General features: G+C 49.4%; 1 protein-coding gene across 3 annotated transcripts; it reads right to left on the bottom strand.

The window, feature by feature from the left end:
- Positions 1-4,217: 4,217 nt before the first annotated feature.
- TICAM2 (TIR domain containing adaptor molecule 2) lies at positions 4,218-24,117 on the bottom strand. Of its 3 annotated transcripts, XM_045794894.2 has the most exons (3): positions 23,757-24,116; positions 15,966-16,076; positions 4,218-6,859 (listed from the first exon to the last, which is right to left on the bottom strand). In XM_045794894.2, exon 3 carries the CDS (start codon positions 6,798-6,800, stop codon positions 6,096-6,098), a length of 705 nt encoding a protein of 234 aa, XP_045650850.1. In that variant the 5' UTR covers positions 6,801-6,859; positions 15,966-16,076; positions 23,757-24,116; the 3' UTR covers positions 4,218-6,095. The 3 variants fall into 3 exon arrangements, with proteins under 3 accessions (XP_045650850.1, XP_045650851.1, XP_045650852.1); XM_045794895.2 differs by lacking the exon at positions 15,966-16,076 and having other exon boundaries at positions 23,757-24,117; XM_045794896.2 differs by lacking the exons at positions 15,966-16,076; positions 23,757-24,116 and adding an exon at positions 12,157-15,941.
- Positions 24,118-24,381: the final 264 nt, after the last annotated feature.

The following is a 24,381-nucleotide window of genomic DNA, read 5'->3' as shown; positions in this document are numbered from 1 at the left end:
TCCTTGTTTTAAACCTGTGGTTTGAGGAGATAGCTGGCAGGGATGTTCCTAATTAGATTATGGGGGAGAAAAAAAAAAAACCCTCTTTAAATGCAGGTTCCTGTTGTCTGCTAAAAAAAGCATTCCTATTTATTCACCTCGAGTAAAGTGACTCAGAGCTAACTCTATTTGAAGACAAGGAGAAGAGTACGATTCCAAATGAAGGCGTTATTCACCACCCCCGACCCCCCCCCCCAACAATTCTTGCTCATGCCAGGAAGGGAAGGAGGTGTGAACTGAGTATGGATGTTGGAGTAAACAGTTGTGAAAGCTAGTGCACTGGCAAAGAGAGCAACTCTCTCTTATGTCTCCCCACAGCTTCACTCGTGGAGCTTTGGATCAAATAATTTTCCTATGCCTGGAGTTACGCATTAATGGCACATTCAAGCACTCTTTACTCCAACTCATGCTTCACGTATTAACGACGCGGATGGCCAAGCAGGTCTCAGACTACACATTTCTCTAAGAACATTGTTCTCAGGCAGCCACGGAAAGTCCGAAAATGAAAGCTTCTCTCTCCTCGCGGCATCCCGTAGGAAACCTCAGGTTCAAGGACAACATCCATTCTCTCTCGCTGGTTCATTCCTGTTCGTCCCTGGCTTAAGGAGGTCCATTTTCAGATGCTCTGGTTTCACTCCACCAAGCGCTTGGCAGCTTTCTGAAATTTCCTCCTTGCCCTTCTGACCTTCCCGCAAGCACAGAGGGACAGTCACGTTCTGGGACGGCCCAGCAGCAGGTGGCGGAAGACCGGGCTACGTGCAGGAGGAGAGCCAGGGACACGGGACCGGCCACCACCCAGGGCAGCTGTGGCCGCGGCTGCTCACACGCCCTGCCTGGGCCAGTCCCAGCCCAGTCCTGGGTCCGCAGACTTGACCTGAAGTCCCAAAGAGCCGGACCCCACCGTGAAGAGTGACTTGTGGTCTCTGAACCTGCACGAGACAGTGCCTCTGAACTGGGAACTGGATCTACGCTGAGCCACCCCACATCCACGCAGCTGGGGTCCCAGCTCGGACTTCTCCATGACAGTCAGTGCAAATCACCGTGGCCTCTCTCTTGGGGGGGTCTTGCGCGGAGGGAGATGGTTTGGCAACATTTCGTCCGCATGTGAATTTAGTCTTTACTAGTGGAGACGAAGTGATTGGCTGTTTCAGGCTTTCTGGAACGATGTCCAACCTCAGCAACCTGCCCTGGGGTGTCGGAGCCAGCTTCAGTCCCCAAGAGGACGCAAGGAAGCTGTCCTGACTCCTGTCAACCAGTTGTTCGGATCCTCTTCCTACACACCGAGGCCGGAGGCCCTTGGGAGAGGTCGGGGTGCCCTCCAAGGCTCCGTACCAACGAAGACTCAAGTGGGGAACAGCTCTGACCGCAACTGCGAGGCGTTGAGCCCAGACAGCCTCCTTGAACTCAGGGTAGAAGTCCTTGGTCAGGACAGGAAGTAGCAAAGCAGAGGCGTGCTTTCCTTGCTCACCCCCCCCCCCCCCCCCCCCCCCGGCCACGCTCCACCCACCCCAAGGGAGAGGAGTCTAAGCCTCACCCCGCCCGCCCGCCGGTACTCACAAACGAGGCAAAAATCATCAGGGAGTTCCTGAGCCCCAGAAGGGAGCGTAGCTGAATGGGCACCCGCCTCAAATTCAAATGTACAGGAAATGTATCCACCACTAGGGAGTGTTAGGAGCAAGAGAACACGGCGGGGGGGCGGGGGGGGGCAGGCAGGCGGGCGGGCCCTGGGCCCTTCCCCTGAACTGGCTTCGGGGCTGGCACTACCCAACTCTGCTTTCCTGCTCTTCTGGCGGATGGCCCTACTCCCCCCACCCGCTCTGGCCTTGGGGCCCCCACTCCCCCCTCCTGCCCACACCAGCGTGTCCACAGCCACACTCACCATCAACAGCTCACACACCCCTGCGGTCAGGGGCTCCTCTGCGTTTGGGACGGGACCTGTACTGCACGTGGAGACAAGGCCCACTTTCTTTAAAATCTGTTCCCTGCAAGTTGCCAGGGTGCCTAAAGTAGGGCTGGGGGCAATCTATCTGCACTCTCCCCCCTCCCATCTTACTATAGTAGCAGGGCTAAGGGGGAGGTACTTCTCCTGCACTTCACCCACGCGTTAGTTCATTTCATCCTCAAAATAATCCCACCAGCCAGGTATTCTTAGCTCTGCTTTTAGATGAGGACACTGAGACCAGGAAGGTGAGGGGTCTCACTTAAGTTCACAATTTATCAAGGGCAAAGGTGGTGTTCAAACCCGAGGGGTCTGACTCCACAGCAGTGGTGTTTTAGGGAGTAGGGGAGGGGAAGAGGAGGAGGGGTCTGCCGGGTGCAGGGGGAGGGAAATTTAAAAGAAATAAAAAAACCGGGGCGCCCGGGGTGGCACCGTCGGTTAAGCGTCTGACTCTTGGTTTCGGCTTAGGTCGTGCTCTCAGGGTTGTGGGATCGAGCCCCGCATTGGGGCATGGAGCCAGCATGGAGTCTGCTTGGGATTCTCTTTCTCCTTCTGCCTCTCCCCCCTGCTGTTTCTCTCTCTCTGAAATAAATAAATCCATCAAAAAAAAAAAAAAAGTAAAACCAACTAGAAGTCAGACGGCTCTTTATCATCACCACATATAAGCCATTTTCAATAATGCAGCACTGATACACTTTTCCTCACTTGGGTGGCCCGGTCCCACCATCTTCTGAGGCTGAGGCTCCCCCAGCTGTAGAGATGGGGCCTGACACCACAGCAGCCAGGGTACAATGCTGAGGGGGCGCAACTGGGACACTGAGGACAGCAGGACCAGAGGATGAAAAGAACCTGGGTTTTTCTGTTTATTACTGTGGTAAAATAAACCTAAAATTAACCATTTTAAGCATACAGTTCAGTGGCAGTAAGAACATTCCCAATGTTGTACGTCACCACCATCCATTTCCAGAACCTTCCCATCACCCCAAACAAAAGCTCTATAGCCATTAAACATGACTCCCTCGTCTTCCCTCCCTCCAACCCCGGGGTCACCTCTGTTCTTCCTGTGGCTCTGAATTCACCTGATCCAGGTACCTCATAGGGTAGAATCATATATATAGCATTTGTGTTTGGCTTTTGTGTCTGTGTTGTTTTTTTCCCCACTTCATGTGTTTTCAAGTTCATCTAATGTTGGAGCATGTCTCAGAATTTTATTTCTTTTTAAGGTAGAATAACATCTCCTTGTTTATAAGAACTTGGGGTGATTTTGTTTGTTTGTTTTTAAAGATTTTATTTATTTATTGGACAGAGGAAGAGAGCACAAGCAGGGGGAGCAGCAGGCAGAGGGAGAAGCAGGCTCCCTGCTGAGCAAGGAGCCCAATGCAGGACTTGATCCCAGGACCCTGGGACCATGACCTGAGCCGAAATCAAGAGTTGGATGCTTAACCAACTGAACCACCCAGGCGCCCAAGAACTTGGGTTTTTAATGACAACTCAGAGACACCAAACCTTAGGGGACCTCTTGTTACCTTATGGTGTGGGTCATGTGGCACTGGGTTTTCTGTTTCCTGCGGCTGGAAGAATCCTAACCAACCTGTTAGGCATAACCCAGGTTCTTGTGTGAAGTTCCAGGTGAGCAATGAGGCCCAGAGAGCCCTCCACACGGAAGCTCTCCAGTGTGTGGCAGAATGCTATAGAATTTCCGTGTGTGTGTGTGTGTGTGTGCACGCACATGCACGTGTGTAAATCTAATCTATACATACGTGTACAAACACAAACATACAACTAAGGCCACACCTTGACTTCTTGTCATCTTGGTTATTTTCCTTTTTACAGCAGTTAATTTCAACATACACAGTTATTCAGGACTTCACATTTTTCTTCATCACCAAAAATCTATTTCACTCCAGGGGCGCCTGGGTGGCACAGCGGTTAAGCATCTGCCTTCGGCTCAGGGCGTGATCTCAGCGTTATGGGATCGAGTCCCACATCTGGCTCCTCTGCTATCTGCTATGAGCCTGCTTCTTCCTCTCCCACTCCCCCTGCTTGTGTTCCCTCTCTCGCTGGCTGTCTCTATCTCTGTCAAATAAATAAATAAAATCTTTAAAAAAAAAATCTCACTCCAGATTGAAGGAGACACTGTGCCTGGTGCTGTATGGAGGAGTACAGATTAATGGCTTTTTTTCAAATTACTTTTCCATAGTCTTCCCTGGAGCTGGAAACAATCAAGTGTAGTCAAGGGTAATGAATAAAAACATTTATTTAAAAAACACCATCCAGCATCCCTAGCTCCCGCGTTGGTAGTAAGCAGGAAAGGTGAGTTAATGTTTTTTTACTGTATGAAATCGGAGATATACAAAGAAGCCACATGATTAAAAAAAGAAAAGTATTATTTAAACTGAAAAAGAAAAAGAAAAGGGAGTAGTGAGATACTATGACAAAAAGGGACTTTAAGTAAAGAAAATGTCACCGCGCAATGAAAACAATCTCTTCTTCAAGGAGTACCAGTAAGGGAGGAGGTTTGACTTACTCGCAGGATTCTGGGAAAAGTTCCTCGTGGAACATTCGGTCATGGCTATGAAGAGGTGGATGCAGAAAGATGTGAGCAGACCCCAGGACTAGGAGACACCGAGAGAGAAAAATCAGGCAGAACGTCTTTGCTCAACAATCCCTACAAAAAATGTATTTTAAAAGAATCTGAGTAAGCAAGTATTGTAATTCGGTTGGGACTATAAAAGTGTAACAGAGAGCAGAGCAAATCAATTATGCTGTCAACACATTAGCATAGCCTCTCATTGGGAGCCTAGCTCGAGCCTCCTTGCAACTTATTACACATCACATTACAAAATTGTTTTTGTTTTTTTTTTGCTTGTTCTCTTTTCTGGTGCCTAGTTGTTCACATTCTGAGAGAGGACAAAAGCCCTTTGGAGCTCCATCAATTCAAGCCTTTGATTTCACAGATAAAGGAGGGGAAGGTCACACTGAGCCCCAGCGGCAGAGACTGGACGGGAACCAGGTCTCCTGATCCCTCACTGGGCGCTTTCCTCCTTACGACATGACACGACCCGCACTCCACCCTGTGTGTCTCCCCCGCCCCCCCATCTGTCCCTGATGGCTCCCCTTCGGCCTCAGCGGGGGCAGGAGGGCGTGAGGGGAAGGAACAGGGCCGTGTGGGCCTCTGCTGTGTGCTGTGAGTGTGGGCCACGGAAGAGGAGGCCACAGAACGCATCTCCTACTTCCATCCTAAGTCTGCGAATAATCTACGACGTACACACACGCCCACGTGCACGCACACGGTCAGGCTGCTCTGATCACCGAGTGCGAATTACTTCCTGCGAGTGAGAGGAATTTTTAAAGGCTGCCCTAAGAGAGCTGACGGCGAACACAGAGCCAGGGACACATGCACTGTCCAGACACCATGCACATAAAGCCCTAGTTACAGATGACGTCACAAGAGCCTGAGGCTCCAGGGGACCTCACGACACGGCTCCCCGGAGCCCCCTAACCGCAACGCCATCAAATGCATGGCTAGTCCGTGGTGGCACTGCCTCCAAATCCCCCAATTCCAGCAGAAAGAAAAACACAGCTGATTGACCTCTTGTAAAACACCCCACCACTCTCGCATCGGCTTTTAATTTCGTATTTATCATTACTCAACAGGCTAAGTGTTCCCGTGGGGCTCTCCGTATTTCTGGGCGACGCTAGGAGTCACGCTCTGCTGCGACATCTCTGAGAGGGGCTTCCCGAGGAAGGGTGGTCAGATCTCCCGGGGACCTCCTCTCGCGCGTGTCCTTTGCCAACACAATGGAAGTGTCATCGTCTTTGTAAAACGACTCTCAGGAAGTCCAAGTTCAAGGATATGAGCTAAGGCTACCCCACGTGATACGCATGGACCGGGACAACCGTGAGACGAACGTTCTTGAAACTCGGACAATCTCACGTTTATCTGAATATCGAAAAGCACCTCAAGTCTATGCGGTGTCCTGCAGAAACGTATCTTGCTTGAGCTCCCGGGTTTCTGTAAAATTCTGTAAACTTCTTGCCAGAAATGTGCTTTCTCAAGCGGACACGAGCGGTCGGCTTCGCCGGACAGAGCCAGGCGCGTGCTGTGGGCTCCGTCTCAGGAGATGACCTGCCTTCGCATGCTGCTTCTCGTCTCCTTCCACAGAGACTGCTGGATCTGATACACGGACTCCTGAAAGATTCTTTCGACTTGGGTGGGAAAGCCACGACTCTCTTCCTCCAGGGCGTTGATGGTTCGCAGAGCGAAGGGGGTCCTCTCGCGGGGCAGGGGGTTGTTGAGGGGCCGCATGGGGATGACCGAGTTGTACTTGTGCTGCCTGTTCACCGAGTTCATGAGCGACGTGTAGAACTGGAACTTGCACCAGGTGTCTCTCAGGAAGTTCTCGGTCAGGAGCAAGATGGTCCACGCTGACCCGTTCACCGCGTCGTCCAAGTTCTGCAAATGCTGCCGGCCGCAGGGCATCTCGGCAAAGACGATCCCGGGCTTGATGCCGAAGTCATTCTGCAGCACATTCTGGACCCTGAGCGCCTCGTCGGTGTCGTCCTCCGCGTGCAGGATCACGAACTTGAGGAACACCTCGTCCTCTTCCTCCTCTGACGTGTCTCCCCGGTCCTCGGCTCCCTCGCCCTCCCCGGTGGGCGCCAGGGCCGTGGGGCTAGGCTCGGCCAGATCGCTCAGGGGGAGGTCATCGGGCTTCTTGGAAGCGGACTCCTGGCGCCTCTGACTCATTTCCACCCCGGGACTCTTTCCCCAGGACAGAGAGAGAGGGCAGGGGTCTATTTTAGACTTCCCAACACCCATCACAAATATCCGAGGCAGAAGAGGTGAGCGTTACTTCTTTCTCAACATTTCTTTTCATTCTACAAAGAGAAGAAATAACAAAGCAGACAAGTGTTGTAAATGTCATCCAAACGTGACAAACGGAAAAAAAATTTTTTTCATTCAACCCGAAAGCCTCAAAGAGATTGTAATATAGAGGTCCTAAGAAAGAAATGCCAATCGGATCTTGGGGAAAGGAAATCCCTCGTCTTCTGTGAGCTTCGCGAGAACTACCACGGGTGGTCAAGGGGGAGCTGAACAGAGAGTCAGTTTAATGTAACAGGAGACATTCGGAAATCTAACACGGTATTCTGTGAGCGCTAGAAGCCTCCAGAATACAGCCAACTTCTTTGGTATTTGAGGGAGACGAGACGGTACCACGCCAGTCTGTCCATATGGAGTTTAAATCCAACTTCTTCATTACCAAGTTATTGTGTAAACCAGAAACAGGAAAAGTCGAGAGCGACAGAATACTCAAATATTAAATATACAACTTACTTCTGTATCAAACACAAACACAAAACAGAAGACAAATACCAAGATGACGAGCTGACATCTCGACGAAGTCAGCACAAAGAGAAGACCTGAAACGTCGAATGAAATGACGTCGGGGGTTCAATGGCTCGGAGCTCTTCTCCGTGTCAGGGGTCAGGCACGTGTTGGGGCCGGTGGGGTGATTACGGTAAGGGTTGTGAAAAGTAAGGAATATCTTTTTTTAGCTAATCCTGGGAATGCTTCAGGAAACTGAGTACTCACCTCGGGAAAAATTAACTTCTGGGTTTGGGAGTGAAATCTGGAAACAAAGGCTACTGATCTTCTCCAGTGAAATCAACAAAGAATCATTATAGTCTATCTCCATTCTGCTCTTTTATTTCATAGATTTATTTATTTTTGAGAGAGAGGGAGAGAGAGCACGAGCAGGGAGGGGCAGAGGGAGAGGGAGAGAATCCCTAACAGGCTCCCCGCTGAGTGGGGCTCCATCTCACGACCCCCAGATTATGGCCCAAACTGAAATCAAGAGTCGAACGCCTAACTGACTGAGCCACCCGGGCGCCCTGCCTTCTGTTATTTTAAAAATTTTCAAGTCAGAGTGGAAGAATGAGATCAGCTGCAAAAGAAAAGTGCTTCACAGGAATCTAGTTCAAACAAATCTTCAGGGGCGCCTGGGTGGCTCAGCCGTTAAGTGTCTGCCTTCGGCTCAGGGCGTGATCCTGGCGTTCTGGGATCGAGCCCCACATCGGGCTCCTCCGCTGGGAGCCTGCTTCTTCCTCTCCCACTCCCCTGCTTGTGTTCCCTCTCTCATTGGCTGTCTCTCTCTCTGTCAAATAAATAAAATCTTTAAAAAAAAAAAATCTTCAGATGACGCTGGCAATGTTGTTAACAGAACCCCAAAGAGGCAGTTTCAAGAGGGATTCTTCATCAAAGGGTAGAAGATTTAGAACAGATAAAGACAGGTTTCATATGTCCAAAAAAAAAGGGGGGGGCTCTATTCCAGAGGTTTTTAAATTTATTGTTCATGAACAAAGAGTAGAGTTCAAGGCAAGAATTTAATTAGGCTGATGACCATCAAGCCATAGATAACACAGCTTACATGCACCACAATAATTCGAGGTTAGAAGAAACCGCTCAGCAAAAAATGGTGAAGAACTGGGATGGGAAGAAAAGACAATGAAAAACACAGAGAACGTCTTTCGGATGTTCCCGAGGCGTGAAAGGGTTTGCTACTGCCTCTGCACAGTGAGGGGACTGCTGGCCAGCGCCGGGAATCCATGACGTCTGTACCTCCGATTCCACTCCACAGTGCAACACAACAGCTTCCAAGAGCTACGTTACAGCAGAGCTCTACAGCAGTAACACGTACATCCCATAACAAAACCGCATGAGCTCGGACTCTCGTCACTGGTTAGGATTCTCTGCTGACTCTCCTGTGTCACGAAAAAAGGTGTTATCCTGCAAAGCTGCAGAAAGCAGCTTCTCCTGTATAAAAAAAATAATAATAATGTTGAGCGATGTATGGAATTGTTGAATCGCTATGTCGTACGCTGGCAACTGACACAACACTGTATGTCAACGATAGAACGATTTCAAAAAAATGGTGAAAGCGTTCAGGAGACACGATTTACAGTGTCAGTTACAACGACCTTCACTTATTTGTTGAGATAAGTTTGTGAAACCAACTTAAGACCAGCACCTTCATCACTGGCTGCTGCAGGTAAGTACGCGTGCAGTACGACAACAGAGAGTCATAAAAAGGGTCCCAAACTACTGGGGTAAAAATGATGTGTCAAGCCAGACTCACGAAATCTCTTCCCATGAACGCAAAGAAAAAAAGGAAAGAATTGCAACTTTAGGTCTCATTTTTCTTAAACACTGGTCAGCAAAAAAGAGCAAATGCCTCTGGAAATCTATGACGGTGCTGTTCCCACGCCCTCCCGAGCCCTCCTCCTCAGCCCAGAGAGGAGAGAGTGAGCGACAAACTTCACTATAAGCTTCTCATGTGGAGGCAGAGAGTGAGGAGCCAGCCACGGGGAAGAGACGTGGAAAGCTGTGACCTGGAGGGCGGCCTCTGGGAGCACCACAGTGGTTCCTAGATGGGCAAATGGTCTCCATCCGGGACTGGGGCCTCAAGGCTGGAAGGACGGGCGAGGACTGTGGTCTTGCTGAGCCACTGACGCCGTCTACCACAGGCCTTTCCCACAACACAAGGCAGGCATGGAAGGCTGACGGAAGCAGGCCAGGAAGCCTCTGGAAGGTCCCCTCCCCGTCGGGGACAGGTAGATGCAGGGCAAAAACGCGTTCCTCCCCTCTGTGAAATGGGAGAAGCGTGAAGGCAGCTGCTAGGGAGAGGCACACGAGGTCACTGGTCACAGAAATGAAGACGTCTGGGTATACATTTTTTCGTTTACTTTTTAAGAAAAGGTAGTGGCTGAAATACCTAATGACTTTGAAAGCGTTTATACTGGAAACTCACACTTCCATCCGTGTCTTCCCCATCCCGCCTGTTGCCCCCATGGCCTCCTACTGGTGACCACTTTCATTAGTGTCTTCTAGATCCTTCCACTGTTTATGAAAGATTTCTTTCCTTTTCATAAAAAAGTATCGTTTATATATATGTATGTGTAAAAAACACACACCCCTACTGCAAAACAGCAGGAGACAGAGATACATTGCTTTTCCCTTTAATACTCTAAGCTCAAAAGAGTTTTCCACAGTAGTGATAACTTCTTCCCTTTTCTTTGCCACAAAATCTTCCACCACGTGATTGTACTATAATTGTTCCCTGTTCTCGACTATGTGAGCTGTTCCCAGTCTGCTACTATTACGAACAATGCTGCAGAGAACAGCTTTGTGTAACAGTCATTTCATAGGTGTGCAAGTTCACGTCCAGAATAACTTCCCCAAATGGGATTTTTACGTTAAAGGACAAATGCATTTGTAATAATGACAGATTTGGCCAAATTACTCTAAGATTGAAACCTGAGTGTGTGTATGCTTTGAACTTGATAAAATGGTATCCCTACCTCCACCCTTTGCCCAGGAAAGATCTAAGACCAAAGCTACTGATTACCGCTACTGACGACAGCCCCACAGAACTAATGACAGCCTCTTGGGGCAACAATTCTGCCGAAAAACTCAACCTGTCAGAATGGAGTCCTTGAGCTGAAGTTCTGAAGGGAAGAGCAACACGTCCTAGATAAGGAAGGAAAGAGAGTCTAGAATGTACCCACCCTGTATCTAGCCAAAGAGGGCCCCAATAGGATCCCCCGCATTAAAAAGGAGTAAGGTGAAAAGAACAGTGATCAATGGGCATTCTTGGCAAGTAAGCGTACAGACTCCAGGAAATGAAAACAAACACTAAGAAGAATAACAGTGGGGCACTTGGGTGGATCAGTCAGTTAAGCGTCTGCCTTCAGCTCAGGACATGATCCCAGAGGTCCTGGGATCGAGCCCCACATTGGGCTCCCTGCTCAGCGGGAAGCCTGCTTCTCCCTCTCCTGCTCCCCCTGCTTGTGTGTGCGCTCTCTCTCTCTCTCTCAAATATATAAATATTAAAGGAAAAAAAAGAAAGATAGCATGCAAATGACCAAAAAAATTCCAATTTCATTAAGATTCTGTGCTCTGGGGGCACCTGGGCGGCTAGCTCTTGGTTTCGGCTCAGGTCACGACCTCAGGGTTGTGGGATCGAGCCCTGCATCGGGGTCCGCACTCAGCGGGGAGTCTGCTTAAGATTCTCTCTCTCCCTTGGCTTGTGCACACACCTGCTCTCTCTCTTTCAAATAAATAAATCTTAAAAAAAAAAAAAAAAGAACTATGTGCTCTGGAATCTGCCTGCCTGAATGTAAATCCCAGCGCCCTGCTATAAAAATACTGTGACTTAGCCCAAGTCCCTGGTATCTTTGTGTTTCTGTTTCATCATGTATCAAGTGGTGATGATTACAGCATCCACCTTGAGGGTTTTTATGAAGATCAAAATGGCTGAGAACAGTTCTCATACACGTTGGCAGCTGTTAACGGTCATTACACACGTAACAAGGGAGCTAGAGAAAAACTGACACAAGCAGTGCGTAGGCTCTCGGACGGGGCTACTCCCAGTGCAGTCCGGGGACAAGACGCGGGTCTCTGGATGGTCTGGCGCCAGCCCGGGACAAGATGCAGAGACAGACGGTGCCAGCATGTAAATAACCACATCAGCTAAGTACGCTTTTCAGGTCACCGGACGTTTTTCTCAGAGCAAGACAGTTGCTTGCTTTCTTTCTTTTGGGACGATTTTATTTTTAAGTGATCACCACACCCAACATGGGGTTTGAACTCACGACCTTGAGATTAAGAGTCGCATGCTCTTCTGACCAGCCAGCCAGGCGTCCCTGCGGGACATTTTCCATGAAGGAAGTTGCACGGTTTACCTTCGGTGCGTGCTTCTCATATTATCGTAGACAACCACTCTGGGGGGCGCTGCCCTAGCACACCCTAAAGAGAATGTGTAACCAAAGAAATGAGAACATCGAAGCTGGGAGAACAGAATTACACGGAGAGAGACTGCAGATGAATCAAGGGTCCAACACCATTAGGAAAAAACAGAGACAGCAACGAATAGCATAAACACGATCAAAACCAAATCAGATGAACATGGTGGAAAGGCTTGAAAAAAAATCAGAGAATGTGGAATGGAAAAAGGCCGTGACAGTAAAGCAATTTGAAAAAAAATGCATAGCTACAGATTGGAAAAAAAAAATCAAAGTAAAAACCAATGCATCTGAAATAGAAAATATGATGAATGTTAACACAAAATTCAAAGATAGAAGAGATTCGCCGCCCTCAATCGAATGCCCAGCCTTACCCATCACAACCAGACGGTCTGTGCCTTCTGATGCAGCTCGGTATGACGTACCCAGCATAACGTATCAAGGAGTCTTGCCAAAAACGTTTAGCCCACCTCCGACCAAGTCTTTAGATACAATCACCAGTCTATAGAAATGAGGAGGACATGAGAAACAGCCACCAAGAGGGGAAGGGAGAAAGTCTGTTCGCTGTCCCTATCGTGGAAGGACCGTTTGGCAACAGGAAGGAATGAGCTACTGATGTGGACGAATCCCAAACTCATTATGTTGTATGAAGGAAGCCAGACCAAAAAAAAGTACACATTCTGATTCCACTTATACCCAAATCCAGAAAATGCAAATCGATCTACAGAGACAGAGAGCATTCCTTCAGACTCGTCAGGGGGCGGCTTGATCACCCCTCTTCTTCCAAGCGTTTCCACGTCGTCCACATGGCATCCTCGAGAAACTCTCTGCCTTTTATTTTTAAAAACCCGTAGTACTTCCAGAGCTGTGTTCTAGATGCTTATGAATTCTAAAATTCAGGCTGCCCTCTCACTAGACTGGGGCCCGCCCCTCAGGACCGCGGGCTGAGGATGTGTAAGTGATGATACGCTGGGGCTGAATCTACAAAATACAAACAGGGGCACCCGGCTGGCTGGCAGTGGAGCGTGCGACCTCTGATCTCGGGATCGTGAGTTCGAGCCCCACGTGGGGCGGGGAGCTTACTAAAAAGTAAGTAAATAAAAAAACTTGAAAAAACACAAACAACTTTCCAAAGAGGAAGCCTGGTGTTCTTAAGAGGGAAAGAAAAGCACGGTCTGAATCCATTCATTCAGCAAATACGTAGTTAACCATCTACAACACTCTAGAAGCCTAAGTTCATCAGTGAACAAAGCAGAAAATATCCCTGCTCTCATGGAGCTTAAATTCTGATAAAGGGAGATGGATGATAAAAAGGGAAATATATGGGGGCGCCTGGGTGGCACAGCGGTTAAGCGTCTGCCTTTGGCTCAGGGCGTGATCCCGGCGTTATGGGATCGAGCCCCACATCAGGCTCCTCTGCTATGAGCCTGCTTCTTCCTCTCCCACTCCCCCTGCTGTGTTCCCTCTCTCACTGGCTGTCTCTCTGTCGAATAAATAAAATCTTTAAAAAAAAAAGGGAAATATATGTAATGTATAATACACTATAAAACACTATACACACACACACACACATACGCACACTCGTATGGTACATGAGAAAGTGGTTAAGTGCTAGGGAAAAAAGATAAAGAAGAGAAGGCTAATAAGGACTGTTGGAGAAAGTTTTGTCGAGGTGTTTTTAAATGCACAGTCAGGGAACAAAGGACGCATCCAAATAAGACCCGGGTGAGGAAGTCGTCATCTGTGGGAGCATCTGGAGGAAGAACACCCAGCCCTGAGACAGGAGAGGGCCTAACAAGGAACGGGAGCTGGGGGTGCAGTGGGGCTCGTAAGCAGGCGTCGGAGGGAGGAGATAATGGACAGGAGCCACCAGGGGAAGGTTTTGAGCAGACGGACGACAGGATAGGACTTCTGTTTCACGGGAGCCCTCGGTCGCGCCAGGAACAGAGTGAAGGGAAGCAAGAACACAAGCGAGGAGGCTGTTGTGGGAGCCCAGGAGGACCGTGGTGGTTGGTGGCTTGGCCCAGGGCACACAGACGTGGTAAGTGGCTGGATCTGGGGTGCATTGTGGAAGTAGAAGGGACGGGATTTGCTCCCGAAGCTGAGTAGGCAGAGAATACAGAGTCAGGAGTGTGGGCGAGAGGGCCAGCCCGGAGGTGTGTAATTGGCTTTTAACAGTGTATGGACTGTATTTAAAACCTAAAGACTTACGAGATTGTTAAGGGAGTACAGACAGAAAAAGGAACTGGTCCAAGGGCTGAGCCCTAGGGCACTCCAGAGTTATAGGGTCAAGAATGGAAAGAACCAGCAACTAAGAGAGAGTGAGTGGTGAGGAAGGTGGGAGGAGACCAGCAGAGTGGTGCTAAGATGCTAAGGGAGGGAAGAGGTTCGAGGGGAAGGGAGCATGGAATGGTTTTCCAGCGCTTCTAAAGGCAAAATGGGCCAGGCGGCCTAAGGAGCCATGGATGGAGGGTGTGTGGGGTCAGGGAACATCAGCTTCAGGGGACTTGTGCCACACGAGAGGGAGGGGAAACCTCACTGGACGGGCTTCGAAGGAAAAACGAAATTTGAGACTGAGTACAGAGAATGACTTGGAAACATTTTGCCACAAAAGGAGAAAAACGGGGTAAGAGTTTGGGGGAAGTGTGGTACCCTAAGAGCATTTGCTATAAAGATGACTGTTTACGGGTCGCCTGGTGGCTCAGTCAGCTAAGTGTCTGCCTTCGGCTCAGATCATGATCTCAGGGTCCCGGGATCAAGTCTGGCATCTGGCTCCCTGCTCAGTGGGGAGCCTGTATCTCCCTCTGTCTCTGTCTCCCCCCTGCTTGTGCGCTTGCTCTCTCTCTCTCTCTCACTTGCTCTCTCTCTCTCAAGTAAATAAAACTTTTTTAAAAAATGACTGTTAGCTAAGGAGAAAGAGCTAGTGGAGGAGGACTGTTCAGTGATGCTGGAAAGACAGACAAGGGCTGCTGGAGGGTTGGCCCATGGAGGCAAGCGGGGGGATCCAATGTGCAAAGGGAGAGGTCTGCCTTTGCGGGGGAGAAAAGAGACCGTGTTCCCCAGTGAAAATGAAAGAGGGCAGAAGACAGGACAGGTAGGGGTGGGTGCATGGGTGCGGCAGGGGACATTGGCGTAAGTTCCCTTCTGACCGCTTCAACAGTCTCAGTCAAATAGGAAGCCAAACCCCTTCCTCGGGACTGTCCCAAACCTCCACCTCCTTTTGAAACATAAACGGTACAGGATGGAAACTGCTGTGTCCCCAAGGTTATTATTCCTTCCAAGCCCCAGTGCCGGTAAGACCCCCAGCAGAAGACGTCCCAGGCAGGAGGAGAGCTCGGGACAGCAGCCAGTGGCTCCCATCCCAGGACAGCCCCTCTTTCTCAGAAACGGCCTAGGGGTTCCTTGGGGTGCTTACTGCCATCAGATCTCTAGTCCCCCTGTCCCTGGCTACATGCAAAACCACTGCAACATTTTCCTTCATACTCAGTTGACTTTTCTCACCCAGATCTTTGTGAGTTAACTTTCTGTGTCTACCTGGCTGAGCCCAGCTGTTGCTCAAACGCCCATCCAGATGCTGCTTGGGAAGGTATTTTTTAGACAGGATTACCACGTAAAGGGGTAGACTGTGAGTCAAGCAGACCACCCCCCCCCCCCGAATGTGGGTGGTCCTTGCCCGTTAGGTGAAAGCCTTCAGAGTAATACAGCTGGTTCCCATTTATGACGGTTTGACTGACGTTTTGAATTCGGTGATGCGAAAGTGGTACGCATTCAGTAGAAACCACACTCGGAACTGAGAACCTTCCTGAAGAGTGTGTTGCCCTAGAATTAGGAGTTCATAGGTGCTTTTTAAAAACATTTGGACTACGTGGGAAGAGAGGCTCTCAAACCGCAGTAAGTGAAATAAGGATCGGTAATAATTTGAGAATAAAACGCACGCACGTATATAATTCTCAGTCTGTCCATGTAGTTACCCCAGAAAAACCTTACTGCTGAACTCATTGCCTCTGAAATAGGACTCATTTCAGATGAAGGCATCCAGGGCTTGAATCCCTCGGCCGCGAGGAACCTTCTTCTTTCCTATTGAACAGCGCCACCTTGTGGCGAATACACGTAACAGCAATGGTCTCTTGTTTCATTAGTAAGCTTCGTGGTTAGTAGTAACTAAGGGTTGTGGGAAACTTACTCTGCACCCTGACATCCGGGTTTTAGCGACGTGAAGCCAGGATCAGTCGACGATCACCCACTGGTGCTCCACGCAGGAAAGGGGCGCTGCAGAAGCGCTCAGGAGGGACCCCTGCCGCAGAGGACACTTGCGTGAGTAAGGCCGAGGGAGGTGGACGCTCTCCAGACAGGAGCAGCAGCACTTGCAAAACCACTGAGGCACCGCAGAGCGAAGTACCTTAGCATCGGTTCGCACTAGATGCTTATATGGCTCAAGCGTGCGTACGTGGGGGCAGGAGGGGGGAAGGTACCAGTGAGACGTAAGGATGGAGATACACAGGGTTAGCGAGTGAGGGGCCTGACATATTCTGTTGAGGACTTTCGGGTTTGTTTGTTTTTTTAAGATGTTATTTCTTTATTTGAGAGAGAGAGTGAGCGAGCACAAGCAAGGGGGAGGGGCAGAGGGAGAGGGAAAAGCAGGCTCATCCAGCAGGGAGCCCGATGCGGGACTTGATCCCAAGACCCCGGGATCATGCCCTGAGCTGAAGGCAGATGCTTAACCTACTGAGCCACCCAGGCGCCCAGGACTGGAGGTGGTTGTGCTGGCAGAGAGCCCCTGGCAGGGGTGAGTAGGAGAGACACGATCTGACTTGATCAGGACGGCTTCACATGGCTGCAGGGCAGGAGACCAGGCCTGGGAGAGGGGCGCTTACAGCTCTACTCTGGGAGAACCACCGCGGAGAGGCTGTGGCAGTAACCCAGGAGAGGACACAGAGCGCTGCACAAAGAAGGGACGGGGGGACACAAAGATATGCAGGGAGTCATGGGGGCGCACAGAGAAGCCGGTATGCCTCCCAAGCCGGTGCCTTGTGTAACCTGGTGGGTGTGCTGCCATTCGCTGATGGGAACCGGGTGGGGGTGGGTGACCTATTCCTCTGGTCTGTGACACAGGGAGCTTGCCCGTGACCTAGAAGAGGAGCTGCCCAGGAGGCACTCACACATGTAGGTCCGGGGCTCCGGAAATGAAATCGTGAGCACCTGGGAATACGCAGAAGGAGAGCAGAGAGCTGAAGACACAGCTGAGGCCAGAAGGGGGGCTGGACGAGGAGGGGCAGCAGGGAAATCAGACCCAGGATGGGACCGGGAGCCTAAAGACGAGAGGGCTTCAGGCAGGGGTCGGTGCCCACAGCACTTAGCACCTCACGGACCCCCGGGAGCAATTACAGAGGTATCACCAAAGGGGCCGGCAGTGTGCTCAACAGTCTACAGGAGGTGGGGGCGTCAGGAAGGGGAAAGCCTCGCTAAGGAGAGAAGAGGCCAGCAGCTACAAGGGAATGTAGGGCCAGGAGGAGATCTCAAGAGGAGAGAAACTGGGAATGCTCAGAGATGGAGGGAATTTGCTCGTGGAGAGAGGATGACAGATATGGATGTGAGCTTCTTAGAGCTGAGCTGTTAGGCTCCTGGTTGCTGGGGAGCTCGGTCTCCCCTACTCTCCCCCTCTCCAGGAGAGGAGAGAGGACATCTGACTCCTGAGTGTGCTGGGTCCCTCGATAAGGCCTGTGATGATGCTGTGACCTACAGGACTCCTGGGGAGAAAGCAAGCGCCTGCCCTTCTATTTCCAGAAGGGGTAGCTGCTTTATACCGGGAGATACCGGGAGACTGCGTCCGGTTGCTGCTAGCACTTTCTGGAAAGGTGAGTATGCAAAGACTGGGGAGAGGCTGGAGGTGAAGCCGCTGCAGATGTGCTCATCCGAAATCCGCTCCAACTTCCTGTTAGCAGGACCTTCCTGTACCCCCTGCATCACAAGGGCTACCAGCTGAATATCCTAGGCTCCGCGAAGGTACAGCCCTGCCAATCAGATGAACTCCTACATCTGAGCTAACTACAGAGAGCGAGGCCGAGCCTGAGGCAGCTAGTCAGCTAGTCATTAAAGCTCCAGCAGGGGACATGCAGGAGCTGGCAGGTTGCTTCCAGGGCAGAAGCCCAGCCCCCCTACACTGAGGCTGCTAAGTGGGGCTCTGAGGTGTTCCTAGAAACTCAACCTGGAGTCTAGCTCTTCAACTGTCCCACCGATACTGTAAATCCTGTAATATCCTCAAATGCAGAGCTTCCTGCTGCAACTGGCCGGAGTAGATTCTGTTCTCGGCAACTGAACCGTGACGGATAGAGCATCCACATTCACAAGACACTACAGCAATGGTCAGCAGCAAAACGCGGCCGCCACCTGTTTTTGTAGATAAAGTTTTATTGGGAGAAAGCCATGCACATTCACTGATGTGTTGTCTAGGGCTAATTTCATGCTACAGAAGCAGAGTTGAGTAGTTCCAACAGAAACTGTATGGCCCATAAGAGCCCACAATATTTACTGTTCAGCACATTCCAGAAAAAGTTTGCTCAACTACAGCAATTCCCCGAACTACGTACAGCATGGGAGTGCTGAGCTCCGTCAGGATGCCAAAGAACAGGCCTATGCCAGCCAGAGGAGGAACACGTGGACTTTTCTTTGACTTCTTTACACTGGAAATCTTTTTAAATCCCGCTCGGGTATTCAGTGAGTTCAGGAATACAGTAAGTAGAATCTGAAGCCACTCGATCTTATACTGAAATAACATTATTGACAATCAGCCTGACGTCATGTATTTATTTTCTTCTTTTGGGGTTTGGGCAGAATCCATAAGGATAGCAAAGGCCAACTTAAATACAAGGATTAACCGTTAAATATTCCCTACTGGTTATTTATTTAGGGTCAAAGGGAACCAGTGCCTGCATTTTTCATTTTAGGTACCAGGCCTGAATTAGAAAGATCGGGGTTATGGGAGCCCGGCACCCTGTACCGTGGTGTCAGAGCACTGATCACAACTACGGCTTATGATGCTTATGTGTACCTGCTTAGTTTCTCATTTTCCCCCCTAGCATGTAAACTCCACCGGAACGACGACTAAATCTGCCCCGTTCCCCGCTGTGTCTCCGGGGTCTGGAGTACTGTCAGCATTCAAGAGCCTCTGAATGAATGAGACGGCGTTCCAAATATAAGACGAACGCGGCCTTCTAGGTTTAGAGAGCCAGCTCCACAGAGAGCTCTTTGCCATCACCATCATCATCACTATCACGTAAATTACTGACTCAACCGGAAGAGGAACCAGCCAATCCAAACAGACCTTGTTGGATTTTTTAAAATGAGCCATTATGTTTGTGTTTTTAAAAAATGATGTGAATGTAAATACGGTACATTCAGGACACATCCCAAGCATCATATGTGGCAGAAAGCATCTCCTTTTCTCTCCAGGCTGAGTGAATTACTGCCCCTCTGGATGCCCATAATATCCTGCTCCCATCTCTGAGAATATGTATCACCCAGCACTCCAATTTCCTTGCTGGCCTCTCCTTGCCGCCTCATCTTCCCAAACTTCATGATGGTAAATGGCCCCATCACTTGCCCGGTGACCACAGCCAGAACCTGGAGGCCTCCCTGATGCCTTCCCTTCTCCTCCTATGCTTTCACTTCTAAGCCGTTCCCCAAGTCCTTGTCTATTCAACTCCCAGAATACAACCCAAGTCCTCCCACGTTCCCTCTGCACCACATTTTCGCTCTGGATCGACACCTTTCTACCACACTGCTTCCCACTTGGTCTGGTACACACTCTCCTGGTCAGTCTGCTCCTTTCTCCGCTCAGCAGCTAACGTGATCTCTACAAACACATCCGTCTGATCACATTACTCCCCTTTACAACTCTGCAAGGGTGTCCTACTGCTCTCAGAATAAAAAATTTTTGTGAATTATGCAAGTGTCAGGTGTACAGGATTATAATTCAACATCTCTATGCCCTACAAAGTGACCACCCCAAAAGTCTAGTTACCTCCCACAAAGGTCTTAATAAGGCAAATGATGGGCTCCAGCCTCATCGCACGTCTCTCCCCTTGTTCCTCCAGCTCCCTACACATGGTCTCTTTGTTCAGTTCCACAGGTAGCTCAGCTTTCTCCTGTCACAGGATCCATGGGGACGTATCATTGCAATTCTGAAGTCTGAGGTACAGGACTCTATTTTCTCATTTTTAGAGAACGTGGACGTAGTATCACCGGCTAGTCAAAGTTCTACTGAAGGTCAACAATCAAAATATCCAAACACTGGCGAAGGAGAACCATAAACTATGCCCTAGCGTTTGAATGACTGAATCCAATTAAATCATTAAAAATGTTTGCTAGAGATAACATTTTCAGGAAGGACCTAAGAAAATATTTCCATCATAAGTGAACAAAAGTAGACCACACAGTCTGACCTTATATACAGTATGATCTCAGCTTTGCAAAACAAGCTGTAGAGAAAATAGATGGTTAAAAAGTATACTAAAAAGGTAACACTGGTTATCTGGGTACTGTAGATGTGTGACTATACATATACCTATATGCATCTCTCTCTATATATATATGTATTTTCTTTTTCTACAATGATAATGCAATCTGTAAAGAAAAACGCTTTTTAGTAAATAAAAAAAAAATGGTTTTCCAGGTTTTGTATTTTTAAATAGAAGTCATGTTAACTTGATGTCCAGACGGTATATTCCTTATGTGCCATACCTGCGCATTCCAGATGGGTTTAGCCCCTCTCCATGATCAACTGTTTGATCTCCTGCTGTACATTAAGTACATATAAACTTCCCCAGAGTCCAGGTTTGCTCATTCTAAATCAAAACAGGGTTCCTCCAATTTTCTACTTTATCGTAAAGCACTAGAAGGCAGAATATGTGCCTCCCTTGTACCGAAAACAGGTCCTTAGAGCAAGTAAATGTTTAGTCACTTATAAAACAACAGAAACAAATGTAAAAACTTTTGCTTCTGTGAGGTAGAAAAACAAAAACACACAAACGGATCTCCGCGGGCACCTGCTTTTTCAGCCGTGAGGCCTCCTGACTCGGTTGCTGGGCAGCTCCAGGTTACTGAGCACACAACACACGGCAGCCTGTGCCATGTGTTCTGATTTCAACTTCACTCCTGGCTTCTCCTTAACTGACCTGTTCGTATCTTCAATTTGTTCTGTACTCCAAACGCCCTCATTTTAAATGCTTATTTAATCCTCCATTGTACATATTTATTCAAGCACCTGAAATCCCAATCCTGAAATGAGAGCCTCTCTGTCTTCTCTTTTAAAAGAAGGGAAGGTAGGTACACATGCTACTAACGTCATCACAGAACTAGTTCCTTGGGAAGAAGATGAGAAAGAAGCATTAAAGATTCAACAGTCTTTTATCCCCCAAAGGCCTTTTTTCTAAAGATAAAAATATCGTTTTTCGCTTGTATCCCCACGTATTGTAAAAAAAGACCTGAAATTTGCTACAAAATCTTAATATTCTGACAGTGGCTTCGTCACCACACAACTCAGAAACTTCTATAATATTCCCTGAACAAGGGCCTTCATTCTTCTTCTTCCCATTAAATCTACCTATTCCTGGACCGCCTGGGTGGCTCAGTCTGCTAAACGCCTGCCTTCGGCTCAGGTCATGATCCCAGGGTCCTGGGATCAAGTCCCACCTTGGGCTTCTTGCTCAGCAGGGAGCCTGTTTCTCCCTCAGCCTGCTACTACTCCCTCTCTCTCTGGCAAATAAATAAATAACACCTTAAAAAAAAAAACAAACCTACCTATTCCTGGTACCATTCAAAAAACCTCCAAATGAGAGACTATCATTTCCTACTGAAACAAAGAAATTGCACGCACACACACACACAAAATTTACTGCACATTCTTTTCAGCAAAGTGACCATTTTTCTTTCATTTTCTATATTTAAAGGGCAAATCTTCTCCAAATCAGGAAGCACAGTTTACAAAAACGCGGAAAATGTAACAGCAAACTGTATGTCTTATCAAAATGAGGCCCAAGATGGTTGTGCATTTTTAATATTAGAGAACCCTAGATGCCAACAAGGGTTTAAAGGTGCCACAGGCTTTGCGAAATACTGCACCAAAGGTCCGGAGCAAAGGGCTGCTAAAATAGTCAAAAAGGCAGTAACCCCTGAGATAGTATTTTAACAGGGAAGCGAGGGGAGCGAAGTGAACAGCCTGTGAGGGTCAACCCCAGGTCCACTGCAGGCAAAAAGAACAGCAGTGAGGTCATTGTCACTAGTGGAGTAAGCAAGGGCGAAGGGGAGAGCTGAGATCAGAGAAGTTTTTATCACACAGGACTTTGAAGCCATCGTTCAGAGTCTGGTTTTTATGATTTTGATGAGAAGCTACTGGAAAGTTTTGAAGGGAAGTGAAAGTTCTGATTATATTTTTTAAAAAATCACTGCTATTTGGAGAGAGACCATAGAGGAACAAGAGCAGAAGCAGGAAGATCAAATCAGAGACTTACGGTCATTGAGGTAAGAGGGAACTACAGTTTTTGTTGGAGAGGGATAGAGATGTGGTCAGATTTGAGATATCTTTTCAAGGTAGAGTGAACAGAATTTGCTGGATGCTAGGATGCTGGGTCTGAGCTAAAAAGATGGCAATAACCTTTAACGTGGTAAGGAAGGTCTATGAGGGGAAAGGAGAATGGAGGACTGGGGGTGTGTGGTATCACCGATTGTGTTTGGACATCCTAAATTCAAATGCCCATCAGACTAAAACTTGGAGATGCTGAGTAAACAGATGGAAATATGCATCTGGAACTCAGGACAGAAATAAAGCGAAACAACTGGAAGTCACCAGCTTACAGATGTTATTTACAGCCAGGGAATAGGGCTTGGGATGGAAACTGCACTGGGAGAAAGTGTGGCTAGAAAGAGTACGTCCAAGCATTGAGCGCTGTGGCTGGCACCCTAACATTCAGTGGCTGGGAAAAGAAACAGAAACCTAGAGACACAGGAGGAGGGGCCGGGGAGAAGGAAGGAATGGAGGAGAATGTGGTGACCTGGAAGCCAACTGAAGAAAAAACATGGAAGACGAGGGAGCAACCAACCGTGTCATGTCACGTGAAAACCTGCACAGACCCTAGACTTCCCAAGTGCCACGAGGGTGATGGAGGCAGCCTGAGACAGAGGATGCAGGAGGGAACAGGAGTGGAACTAGAACCTTGGAAGCAAGTCTTTCATTCAAAGAGCTGGTTTTTTGTTTTGTTCTTAAATAAAGGGGAACAAAGAAATGGGTGGGACCTAGAAGGGGACGTCTGGTCAAGGGGGTGTTAAAGACAAGAGATTGATTAGCAGATACTGGTTAAATAAATAAAAACACCACCAGGAGCAAATGACAACAGACAAGGTGCCAATGATTCCACAGCCTAAACGTAAATTATATTTCAAGTTCCCTACAGCTGGACACGTGAGTGACATTTACTGTGCTTCAAAAGGAGATAAGGCAGTTTTCTTTACCTGCTCATCTACTTTCCGATAGAAATGAGGTATAAAATAGAGTTACTGAACTCCATTTATAATCAACACACTACTTCAAGCGTTAAAATGCATCATACCTTTAAAGACTGTTTTCTTTTTTAGTTGACTGCCTGAAAACTAGCTCACAGCTGCCAGTCCAAAGTGCTTTTATCCAAATTAGCTTTTGGCCAAGACGCCAGCCAAATACAAAAACCAAAACCGAAAGTTTCAGCACTGGCTCCGTGTGTCCGGCTGAGGCTCACGCAGAACTTCTCGGCCACTTGCCTCTGTTCTGAGGTTTTCCCAGAAACAGGTTGTCTGGTCAAAGGGAAACTAGAAGCAAAGCAGAAGGCTGCGCGGACTCTCACGGCAGAAGGAGGCAAGCGCCCACTGAAGGGACGCAGGCGCGCCCCGCCGGCCCCAAGTCCCGCTGCCCCGCCGCCCCCCCGCCCCGGCGCCCGGTACTCGCCTGCACAGCGGCGGCCAGCGCCCGGCCCCGCGGCTCCCTCGTCTTCCTCTCCCGCGTGAACTACCCCGCCAGCGGCTACCTCCCGGGGTCCACCGGGACGGACGGTGCCGGTCAAGGCGCGCAGGCCCCGCCCCTCGCGTGCCTACGCCCACCGCCCCCGCGCGCAGGCGTGACGGAGGTTGCCCGGGTCCGACGCGCAGGCCCCGCCCCTCGCGTGCCCACGCCCACCGCCCCCGCGCGCCGCCTCGGGCGAGGGGGGGCGGTGCCCTGGCCCCGCGGTCAGGTTCCTTGCGGTAGGCGCTTGGACGCGGGCACGCAGAAGGTGTCCCCGCGGCAGCAGGTCCCAGGAACCTTCCTGGGTCTCTGCGCAGGACGAGAGGGCCGGAAGGGGCGGAGGAACGGCAGTGGCGCGGGGGCACTGTCACCGAGGCAAATAGGCACGCTCCCTGCGCTGCTGCTGCTGCTTTTTAACGTCCCCGGACACCCTGACTTGGAGGCCGTGGGTGCCGTCGACGAGTGTGTCTACTCCGCACAGACCTGGGTGCTGGGATGAGGGCTGCAGCCGCTGCCTTCGCGCATCCCAGACAGGAGCCCCTAAACTCCGAAGGAAGCAAACCCCGGGCTT

This window comes from Ursus americanus, chromosome 5 (genome assembly GCF_024610735.1).
Source record: "Ursus americanus isolate L20-20 chromosome 5, mUrsAme1.1.p, whole genome shotgun sequence".
Taxonomy (NCBI): domain Eukaryota; kingdom Metazoa; phylum Chordata; class Mammalia; order Carnivora; family Ursidae; genus Ursus; species Ursus americanus.
Note: the sequence above shows the minus strand (reverse complement) of the source record. Positions and strands in the feature narration are given on the sequence as shown.